At 44.3% G+C, this 11,803-nt stretch overlaps 1 protein-coding gene across 1 annotated transcript; it reads left to right on the top strand.

Moving 5' to 3' along the window:
* The first annotated feature begins 5,091 nt into the window (after positions 1–5,091).
* Positions 5,092–11,584, top strand: LOC108446078. Its single transcript, XM_017731598.1, has 2 exons — positions 5,092–6,794; positions 7,935–11,584. Exons 1-2 carry the CDS (start codon positions 5,744–5,746, stop codon positions 8,471–8,473), a joined length of 1,590 nt encoding a protein of 529 aa, XP_017587087.1. The 5' UTR covers positions 5,092–5,743; the 3' UTR covers positions 8,474–11,584.
* The last annotated feature ends 219 nt before the right edge of the window (positions 11,585–11,803 follow it).

Consider the following 11,803-nt stretch of genomic DNA (forward strand, 5'->3'; position numbering starts at 1 on the left):
CTGCAGCATCAACTGCAAAGGCCCCCCACTTTAATCTCTGGTTTTCTTAAACATGGTTTCCATTCTATTTTGAAGCTCACTTGCTTTCTGACTCCTGGTTCTCCTTGTAGTGTGAAAAACAGCGTCCCATGGTAATCATTCCCTTGTTGTCTTCTCCTTATCCATTTAGATTTTTAGTGTCTATCATTTAATCTAAACTGAAAGCTCTGCCTTCAATCACCCTTCTTATCCTGCACTTGCTTTCCTTGGTCATCTGGGCTCAGTAATACCAACCAGAGCATGGCACAAGTGGTTGGACCAAAGCTCCAGGAACCCACATTTGCACTTCCCCAGGCACTTGGGATGGAGTTAACAACACTTGTCCAAGCCACATCCTGGACTAAACCTTTGGAAGTCAACTGGGAGATTAAAATTGCTGCAATTAACCCAAATGTAAAAAGATTACAGTTTATCAAACTTTTGTGGATGACTACAGTGAATTCCCCTCACACCTCCAGCCACAGAGAGTCCAGGCCCCACAGCAGCTGAATTTCTCCAGCACCTTCTCCATTCTTTGCTCCATCTGCAGTGGAGCTTGGATGCCACAGAACTGCCAGGATGTTATAGTCAGAAAAAAAGTCAGGAGAAAAGCACAGCGTTAGGCAGATGGTTGAAGTCCTTCCTTCATTTGTCTTTCAAATTAATTAAATGTGTCCAAATGAGACACTTGATAACAGAGTATCAGCTCTCCCTCTCCCATGCAGCCCCACACAGCCACACTCTGGGGGAATCTGGGATTTTGGCTGCCTGTAGATACATGTGAGACAAAAACTCTCCATTTACGTTTGGGAAAGGAAAGGTAGAGGATGCCTCTGATCCTGACTGTATGGGGCAACATTTTATGGGACATCAAGGCTTTTAAAAGCAATTCCATGCAGTAAACCCCTCTTTTTTGGAATGGTGTCTGAAATCACAGCAAGGAGATGATGCCAGGGGTGTGTGTTTTCCACATGAGCAGTCAGCTTTTCAACCAACACAGGCAGACCTCGAAAGGTGCAGTTAATCACACTTGGACAGTGTATTGAGGTATTAAAGAGACAATTTGAGGAGCTGGGGAACCAAGTGTGATGGGGTGGCACATCAGGGTGACATAAACAGCTGTGACAGAACTAAAAATACAACACAGAACCTGTGAGCATCTGAGCTGATCTTCCCTTCTCCTCCAGACATCTCCCAAGGTAAGAAAACAACAAGTGAAAGGGAAAAACCATCCTCTCTCATTCGGTGGGGTCACTCAAACTATTTGTGGAATATCTCCTCTGTCCTTTCCATGATTATATGTGCAGAACAAAATTCTTGAAGCACAAAGTGCTTGGTAAACAAACAGCACCAACCCAGCAGTCAGGGCTGCAGAGGTTTGGCACGGTGAGGTACATCATGACAGCATGTTAAATGCATTATTCAACACACTACAAAGTGCAACATGTTAAAGTGACAATTTGTACTGCATTTACCTCCCCATCAGCAAAGGTATTAGAACAGAACGGGGTGTGCTGTAGGAACAGAAATCAGGCACTGGAAGAGAGATCCAAGCTGAAGCAGAAAAGAAAACAGTTTACCACACTCAGATATCTTGATCCCAAAGGGGTTTTAAAGCAGTGCTCGGAGCCAGAACACTCTAGTGAGCAAACCCTTTGCGTTCAGTTTGCAGGCACTGTCTCCCGTGAAAAAAATTTTGCAATCACGTTTCTTAAGTCCCCAGAGCTTCCTATAGAAGTGGGTTCCCAAATTCTGTCATCTACCACGTCCCTTGTATTCCTAATGATCTGAAGGACCCAAAAGGATTGTATGCATTTAAGTCTGCTCAGCTACAAATGCAGGAGATCCTGAGATCCTTTTGTTGTGAATGCAGATTAATAAACTGGGTGAAAATAAACCTGGGATAGCTGTCCAGCTTTGTCTGTAAGCTGTCCTGGAAGAGAGCAGGTCCATGTTCCTCCACATCAGCCCCTCCACTACGGAATTGAAGATGATGCTGATAACCCACAGCAGAACTCTTGGAAACAAGTGAAAATGAAACATATATGAGGAATGGGATGGAATTCCCAGAGGAGCTGTGGCTGCCCTGGATCCCTGGAAGGATCCAAGGCCAGGTTGGATGGGGTTTGGAGCAGCCTGGGATAGTGGAAGGTGTCCCTGCTCATGGCAGGGATGGCACCGGATGATCTTTAAGCTCCCTTCCAACCCAAGCAATTCCGGGATGTTCTACTGGAGCTGGCCCTACTTTCACAGTGCTATAATTAAGCACAAGACCTTTTAATTTCCCCTTTGAAAAAAATTCTCCAGCTACAAGAAAGCAAAATGTCATGAAAAACTTCTTTAAGCTTCCAGGCTTAAGTTGATAAACAAGAAATTTAAGTTGCCTGATTGAGGCACAGGAGCATGAAGGTGATGAGGACCTTGAGAGCTCAGGTAACTCAGCCCCTTTGTTGCCACCCAGCCCAGGAGCAACAGGACAGGGCTTGTGTTTCGTGTAAGTCACTCACTACAATGGAAGTTACACGGCATTAAAAGTGTGGTGGGTGTTCGGGTGCAATAAAAAATTAATTTACCATTCACCAGTCTTTTCATTTAGTGAAATCAGCTGTGCTTCAGCTCCATTATCTGTATGTTTCTAACGTATTTATTCCCTATATTATCAAAGCCATCTCGAACGGAGCTTTATTTCATATTATTGGTTTTATGTAATTTGTGTGTATTCCTGAGAGAAGCCCACAGTGTAACAATGACACTGCCACATTGCCATCTCCAGGCGAGCCCAAAAACTGAACAAAACCCTCTTTCAGAAGTGCACAATGATAGATGTATCTTTTTAGAATGCAAATTTAAAAATACCTGTTCTTTTGGAATACTCTCCTATTTCAGGGAATGGAGGAAAAGGTGTGTTTTACTTCTGGAATATTCCACAGCTCTACCTAGGCAGACCTGGATCCAGAGCAGCAGCTCAATCCTGCCTTTCTGTAGCCTCCAAAAAATTGCAATTTGCTTCTAAGGTGGATTTTAAACCTGCAGAAGAAGATTATTTGTCTCTATCATCCCTAAACTGAAAAACTCTGAGATTCAAGCCCATAAGTCTCCCCATGAAGCTCCTTCCAGGGGCTCTGAGCGACAAGTACACAGAGTCAGTCATTTGGGTACAAGTTTGATTTTAACATCTCCTGTCGTATCAGGACCCACAGCGCATTTAAAAGGGACAAAAACAAGCCCAGCTTTAACTCCTGGCCAGGCCTGAGGCCTGAGACTTCCTCAGCCTCACACAGGTTCTGACTGAGATGTGAAGGCACCAAAGAGCTGTGCTGCCTTGTTTGCAAAATAGTTAAGCTGTTGCAACCAATTACTGTACCCTTCAAGTATCATGATGAGGAATGACATATGTAAAACTTCTGGAAAGCCTTGTTCACACAGCAACCTCCCTGCTGGAAAATGAAAGGATCAAAACCAGTTGTTAAACCTCTGTCATTGGAACACAGATTAGGGATGTATTTACAGCAGTTTTTTTCAGAACTTAGCGTGGCTCATGATGGAATAAAAGCCAGGTTTGCAAAGGTGATAATAGAGCACAGGTGAGATGCAAAGGGAGCTGATCTTCACTGGAAGCAAAAAATATTCCCTCATTTTGCCTCCAAACATGGTTGTTAAATCAGCCCTGACCCCAACTAGTAACAGGTCTCAGGATCAGCTACTGGAATTGAAATATGGCCTTGGGAAAAAAAATTACTGGCAGAGAAATGTCCTTCCCTGACAGCAACATCTCTCTGCAGGTTCTGGGGAAGGAGCACAAGCCTGCTGACTAATGATACATCCAGAAAAACAGGCAGTGGTTCTAAAAAGCAAATATCTGGTGTTTTACAACAGGATGAAGACAAGAAGGAAAAAATCCTGCTCCTAGAGCAGACAGAGGCACACCAGTAGATATACTCTTAACTGCTTCAGCTCGCATCAAAAGTGAAAAAACCTGGCAAAAAAAGGCTGGAAATGTGGCAGTTTAGTCTAATTGGGAAAAAGTTGGACATGGGATGTTTCTTCTCTGTACATTCCTTGCCATGGAGGAAACGCAGGTGCCAGAGAAGGCTGGCAAGAGAAATGCCCCAGTTCATCAGATTTTTGGTTTCTTTTTGGGTTACATGTCATCTCCAAGGTAAAAGTTTCATTCTGATGTACATCTGACATGTGTAAAATATGAGTTTAGCCCAATACCACAAAGCATGAAACTGGAAAGAAAATTGATTCATTTCAGGGAAAAAAAAAGTTTTCTTTAAGAAGTCAAAAGCTTCATTGCCCAAAAAGGAATTAAAAGCGTGGTCTGTGACTACGCTTGGTTTCTTAGCTGCTTCTGGTGGGTAGAGGGGAAATAATATGAAATAATAAAAGCCAGTATTGCTGGATTCCTGGATTTTTCACCAGATACAGCAAGATATGTAATCCTACTGTGTCAGCAACACCTACAGGTGTGTCTGCAGTAAAGCTCAACCCCACCCTAAGCAAAGATATCCTGAATTTTTTTTTTTTTCCCATCATAACAGGTACCTTTAACACATATGGCTTCCCTCAGCAAGCACTCGTGTCACTGCCCTGGCTCTGTGCCCACACAGGAGGGGGTCACAACTTCCACCTTTGCATTAAGAAAATCTCTTTTCAGCAAGGCTGTTTATCTTGAGTTGTTGTAACATCATTTAGACTCCTTTGCCAACCCCAGAAAAATGGGTTGAATGCCTAAAAACCAAAAATTAATCCTGTCCCTATTGAAAATATTTGTTTTCACACAGAACAAGCTTCAGAATTGTTTGATACATGACAGAACGTGCTGCAGCCACAGAGCTCTCCATCAAACCCCATCCACCACATCAATGAGGAAAAAAATTAATAATTCTTGTGGAGGTTTTGGTTTTTGCCTGCATTTTAACTGAACAATAAGTCATTTAAATTCCACTGGGGGAGCAAAGGAAACAGTCAAATCTCACTTGACATGCTCATCACCTGACTCAGTGTCAAATCAAAACATTCTGCTTTGTTCTTCCAATTATCAAACTTGAAGACAAATTACCACAGCAAAGTCAGGCTCTGCGTATTAAAACCCGTTGTAATGTATTTGAACCCTGATAGTGTGCCCCAGCCAAACCACCTCCAGTTATTCTTATCAGAGCCCTCAGGAATTCATCAAGGTTACTGAAATGCAAACTGTGCTAAATTGGGAAAGAAGAAGCTGAAAAACAGAATACCAAGACAGCAAGAAATAGATAAAGAAGGACTGTGCCGCACTGGACTAGAACCAATCATATTTTCTGAAAAGTGCATGCAGAGTGTGTGGACAAGATAGAGGGACCAATCAAGTAATGCGTGATCGTGTGCACAGCAGTTGTAAAATGTGTACGTGGAGTGCAATGTAAACAATAAAATGGCTTCTGCGAAATCATATTGATTCGTGGTTCAGAAGTCCTGAGCTCCCGCATGCTGGTGGCCCTGGCGTGATAAACGCTGCGATAGTGAAGCAGACAGGACCCTTTGGATTCTGAAGGGGGTCTGTGGAGTGAAAAGGCCGGGGGACCCCATCGGAACCTGCTGCGGCTGGACCGTGGAGGGGGGCAGAGTTGGAGGATGGATCCACTGGAGTCTGGGAGCAGAAGAAAGCTCCTGGGAAAAGAGCTCCGGAAAACGTACGCTGCAGTGGGTACACCCGAAGAGGTGAGTGACCGGGGGCTGGAGGATGGGGAAGGGACTGTCAAAGGAAGAACAGGCCACGTTCAGGGTTCTCCAGCGTATTGTCTCCGAGAGAGAAATTAAATATGACCCAGAGGTCTTGAAAAGACTGTTAAAATGGGGTCAGGAGAGAGGATTTTTTGCCACCCTCTGGAGTGTTGTCAACACCCTTGAGTGGGAAAGGCTGGGAATCGCTCTCTGGGATGGATTAAAAGAAACTAAGGGACTTAGCACAGTATGGAAATTAATAATAACGGTGCTAAGGCAAATAGAAGCAGAAAAAACAGCTGCAGCAGGGGCAGCAGCCCGTCTAGAGCCAGGTGGTCCCGCGACTGCCTTTCCGACATTCGCACAAGAATTTTTTGGGGGAGTAGACCCAGTTATACCGTCCCTGCCTCCTGCACCCGCGGAGACGGAGTTACAGGCTCCGCAGCCCGCACCAGAACCAGAGAAAATAGAAGTGAATGAGCTACCCTCTCCACAGCCTCCAGGATTACCTACGGGGTGTCCCGTGGCATCCCCTGAAGAGTTAACAATTGCATTAGGAGGGCACGGATATCCCCCGCGACCCCCCTCACCGCCCGTTCAGATGCAAATGACGGGCATTCAAAGGCAGAGCATTTGCGCAGCTTTGAAGAGGAAGAGCACAGGCGGCAGGAGAAAGAAAGAAAGAGAAAAAAAGAAACCGCTACTGATGGCGGAAGGGAGAAAGAATCCTGAATCGACTGCCAAATCTGTGTATGGCGGTGCCGAGCTTTCGGACCGCGCTGGCCCGGCTCGCCGGGGTGGGGTGGCCCCGGTGGGGTCCGTCCGCCCTGTGACTCCTGCCGAGGAAACAGAGAAGGGGGGAAAACCGCGGGAGCGAGAAGGGGAAGAGGGGAAATTCCAGCCGGGGCAAAAGTTAGAGCGGAGCCGGGGAATGCGAAGAACGACTGATCCCCCGGCTCAAAGGCCGGAGCGGAAAAAGGAAAGTCCTGCCTGCGGCTCCCCAAGCCGCCCCGCTTCCGACAATCCTGCTCGGCGGTGGCAGGGAATCATACGGGAGGCTTTGGTAGAGGGTGAGTTTATTCCACAAACGTTCCTGGTAATCGCTGCCCCCGGTAATCCAAACCAACACCAGTGGGTGGGGCTGGATTGGAAGCTCATCTGAGAAGGGCAAAAGGCTGTAATGCAGTACGGATTAACTAATTTGTATGTGCAAACCTTGCTGGACCACATTTTTACTAGTGGTTTAATGGCTCCGTTTGATTGTAGAAAGCTGGCAGAAATCTTTTTAAAACCCACACAGAGACTGCTATGGCAAGCGGACTGGGAAAGGCGTATAGATGCTGCCGTGGTTGAAAATCTTGGGCTCGCTCAAGGGCACCCTCGGCAGTTTACCACCCCAGACATGATGTCGGGGAAAGGGCCTTTTGCTGATCCGCAAGCTCAGGCACGTTTACATACAGCAATTCTGCAGCAGTCTCAGCAGCTAGCACGGGAGGCATTCCGTGCTGTCCCAGACATGGGACTTCCGTCACCGTCCCATACAACCGTTAAGCAAGAGGCAAAGGAGACTTTCATGAGTTTCATAGATTCCTTTGCAGATCGTTGGTCTCCTATTTTGCCATTGTCTGTGGCTGTGCTGAATAAGGAAAAACATGTGATGGGTATACTGATGCAGTGGGATGGCCCGGCTAAACAGCCACTAAAGATCTTAGAGTGGGTGTTTTTACCATTCAGTTTGGGTAAATCTGTGACTACGTGAATGGAGGCTATAGCAAAAATTGCAGTGAAGGCACGGAAATGAACATTGGAAATTGCAGGAAGGGAACCCCAAAATATTCTTCTTCCATTATCTAAGGATTACTTGCAATGGTCATTACAGAATTCAGACACCTTACAATGGGCATTGTTGAATTTTCCAGGTCTCATTAGTACTCATTTTCCCCCTCATAAATTTTTTTCTTTACATCAACAGGTCGAAGGACTACCTTGGTTATCAAAGCAACTTGTAGAAGGCCTCATGGTTTTCACTGATGCCAGCCAAAAGAGTTCTAAAGCAGGTCTGACTTGGCAGGACAAAGGCAAATGGCTCAGTGAAATCCTTGAGGGACCAGGAAACTCTTTGCAGGTTCCTGAGTTGCATGCTCTTATCAAGGTATTTGAAAAATGGCCAAATGATCTTGTTAACATTGTTTCTGATTCTCTTTACGTAGTAGGTGCTGTTGAGTGCATGGAGCGATCATTACTGAAAGAAACTCGAAGCTGGCGGTTGTGGCAACTCTTTGTGCAGCTCTGGCAGTTACTTAATTCTCGCAAGCAGGATTATTTTATCACCCATATACGGAGTCACTCTGGTTTAACAGAAGGTCTGGCCTTGGGAAAAGAGAAAGCTAACCAATTGGTGGCACCACTTCGGGCCTCTGCTTCTCCCAATACTGATAAGTTTGGCCAAGCCAGAAGGCCTCATGAATTTTTTCACCAAAGCACAAAGGTTTTACACAAACAATTTGGAATATCGCTGCAGAACGCTCAAGGAATCGTCTCAACCTGTCCACAATGGCAGGGTATGATTGGTGGATTGGGTCCTGGGGTTAATCCTCGCAGCCTAGGGCCTCTGCAATTATGGCAAACTGATGTGACTATCTATGCCCCTTTTGGTCGCTTCAAACGCCTTCATGTAGCCATAGATACCTTTTCTGCCATGGTCTGGGCCACTCCTATGACAAGAGAAGGGTCTCGTTTTGTCATTTGACACTGGCAAGGCGGTTTTGCCATAAAGGGCTTGCCTCAGGAAATCAAGACAGATAATGAGCCAGGTTATATAGCCCAATGAACCCAAGATTTCTTGGCTCTTTGAGGAGTGAGGCATAGCACAGGCATTCCAGGTAACTCTACTGGACAAGCCATAATTGGAAGAACACATCAGGTACTCAAAGGGCTGCTTGATAAACAGAAAACAGGAGAGGATGGGCTGAGCCCATAGGACAGAGTACTGAAAGCAGTTTGTGTTACGAATCATTTGCGGTTAGTAGGTACTCACAGTGACCCACCAGCATTAACACATTACTCAGGTTTGCAGCAAGATTCTGAATTGATACAGCACCGACCAAAAGTTCGTTTTAAAAATCCTATGTCAGGGTCATGGGAAGGACCTGTGGAATTATTAATGAGGGGAAGGGGTTATGCTTGTGTCATTATAGATGAAGGACCCCGATGGATACCAGTGAAATGGGCTCACCCCTGGCTTGAGAAGGACACTCTGATTCCTAATATTACCGATAAATAAACATTGGGGTTTTTTTACTTTAGGTGTTGCTGCTGCTCAAGCGCTGGTGATGCTTAATAAGGTGAGAGGTTGGACAGTCAAACAGTTAAATGAGATATTCACTGATGTAGATAGTACTAGACACAGGACATTGCAGAATAGAACTGCTATAGATTTTCGTTATTGGCACATGGGCACGGGTGTAAGAATTGTGAAGGAAGCTTTGTAATTACTATTAGCCATTACTGTATTGCTTTGTGTTATTCCATATATAATGAAATTGGCGACCCGTTTGTTGGAAAACATAGTAAAAAGGGTTTGGGTGGTGCAAGAAGAAAAAGGGGGAATTGTTGTAATGTATTTGAACCCTGATAGTGTGCCCCAGCCAAACCACCTCCAGTTATTCTTATCAGAGCCCTCAGGAATTCATCAAGGTTACTGAAATGCAAACTGTGCTAAATTGGGAAAGAAGAAGCTGAAAAACAGAATACCAAGACAGCAAGAAATAGATAAAGAAGGACTGTGCCGCACTGGACTAGAACCAATCATATTTTCTGAAAAGTGCGTGCAGAGTGTGTGGACAAGATAGAGGGACCAATCAAGTAATGCGTGATCGTGTGCACAGCAGTTGTAAAATGTGTAAGTAGAGTGTTACGTAAACAATAAAATGTCTTCTGCGAAATCACATTGATTCGTGGTTCAGAAGTCCTGAGCTCCTGCAAAAACCCAGGTCAAACAATGTTGGTTTTTATTAAGTGATTACAGCCTCACAGAGGTCAGAAACAGGCTGAGAACTTCAGAGTTGAGATTACTAATTGGGGCGCAAAATTTAGAAAATTGGGAAGGTGTTTTCAAATCAATTCCCAATTCTCTCTGCAGGGTTTTCTGGAACCCTCTGCTAATCATGAGAACTTCGTCATTTTACTCAAACCAACAGGAAAATGCACCCATCCATTGCTCCATCTTTTTTTTGATCAACATTAGTGCCTTGTAGGGGAGGTTGGAGCCTCAGATCCTGAAGATTTCTCTTCCAATTACCTCTTGTAAAATCTCCAACATGGTGTTGCAGGAGGAAAACAGCTTTTTAAAGCTGGTTAAACATTTCTGACATTGCCATCAGTACATATTTTCCAATTGCCTGGGAAACAGTTTAGGAACTCTTCCAAACCCCAAATTACTTGGTGTGTGATGGAAAGGAGACTTCAACACTAGAAGATTTATTGGTGTTCCCCCAGCAGGAAATTAAGAATAATTTCAAGCAGTTGCAGCTGAAGTTTCTGCTTTTTAAAAGGAAGATTTCTGTCCCTGCCCTGTGACCCACAGCCAGACATCAATTGCAGGACATTAATTGAAGTTATCCACAGGGTGTTCATCGTTAACTTTTGCTCATTAAGCAGGTTTACCACTCCCCTGCTTTTTCCTTCCAAAGAAACTATGGAGCTACCTTGTTCTTCCCACTGGAACAGTTATTTTACTGTTAACCGAGGAAATCGACTGGTTAAAAACGCCAAATAAAATAAAAAAACCCACTCCAAATAAAGGAGCCTGTAGATGTAGAGATTAATTTCACACTGTGGACACAGCAAGGGAGTTCTAACCCCTAAAAGCAATGTATCCTCTCTGAGTTGTTTTCTGGACTCCTGGCTTTACAAAAGTAAAGGCTCCAAGTCCTTAAAACAGAAAGCACTTTTCTTCTAAAGCAACATTTCAAATATTAAAACTGATCCATTGATCTTTAAGTTCTAGCAGTGATTTTAAATGTTCCAAATAAACCAAATCTGAATGCAGAGCACAGAGGGTTAGCAGTGCCACTGATGCCACTCCAGAGCCATCCCCTCCATCCAGCACCTAAATTATGCAGAAATTGGAATAAATGGAGGAAAGGAATTTAAATTTTGGATGCAGTCCTCAGATGTAACATGTTTTCACACTCATGTGAATACAGGACTCTGAAAGCAGGCAGACAAAGCCCACATGTGGTGTACCCCAAATCACTGAGTGATTATTATCATCCAACTGGCACATGCCAGTTGGGAGGGAATTGTATTTGGTTTAAGCAGCTCACTCTGAATAAGGGTTAAACACTGGCTACTCAGACTTGGATTCTATTTTCATTATGAATTTATCCACCTTTCACTTTTCAGCCATTTAACCACATTGTACATTTGTATCTGTGCTGATTGTTGCCACTGAACCTGAAGGTATATATAAAGAGTATTTTTCTTCCCCCAAAGAATGCAAACTTAAATAATTCAAGACAATACATTTTTCAGCAGCTAAAATGGATTGGCTTGAACAGCACTGTAGATGCTGAAAAGCAGGAGCAGAGGAATTTTCCAGCTGCTGAAGCATTTTGTGAAGTTTTCCTTTCTCGTGCTTTAGCTGAGGAACAGAGAAAGACGGTTCTGTAAATGACTCTCGATCTCGCGCGGTCTTGTTTTGGTTCACTGAAGAAAATCCTTTGAAATAGGCGTCGTAGCATTCAGCCAATCACTCTGGGAGGTGTCGGGTCAAGCAGCCAATAATGTCCTTTCTCTATTGCGAACCAAGTTATACAAACGAGGTGATAATTAATTAAATAATTCCGTTCATCCTGGACCTGAATTTGTGTCATGATTCTCGCCGTCCCTGGGGACAACAGTAACACAGCACCTAAAGAAATACCCTAGTCATGGTCTTCCAAGCATGAAATCCCTTCCACCCAAGAAATTCCAGTGAGGAAGAGAGCTCCTGTGGAAGGAAGATAGGATGACTCTTCTTCTGCTCTGCACTGTGCATTTGGATTATTGCTGAAACACTGATTTCCAACACAATACT

Source organism: Corvus brachyrhynchos, unplaced genomic scaffold, assembly GCF_000691975.1.
Source record: "Corvus brachyrhynchos isolate BGI_N302 unplaced genomic scaffold, ASM69197v1 scaffold150, whole genome shotgun sequence".
Taxonomy (NCBI): Eukaryota; Metazoa; Chordata; class Aves; order Passeriformes; family Corvidae; genus Corvus; species Corvus brachyrhynchos.

Bases quoted from the DNA above. Each gene is read 5' to 3' on its own strand.
- LOC108446078 (XM_017731598.1), top strand. From the start codon at position 5,744: ATGGGGAAGGGACTGTCAAAGGAAGAACAGGCCACGTTCAGGGTTCTC. The intron at 6,795-7,934 runs GTGAGTTTATTC...CTCTTTACGTAG, and splicing joins ACGGGAGGCTTTGGTAGAGG to TAGGTGCTGTTGAGTGCATG.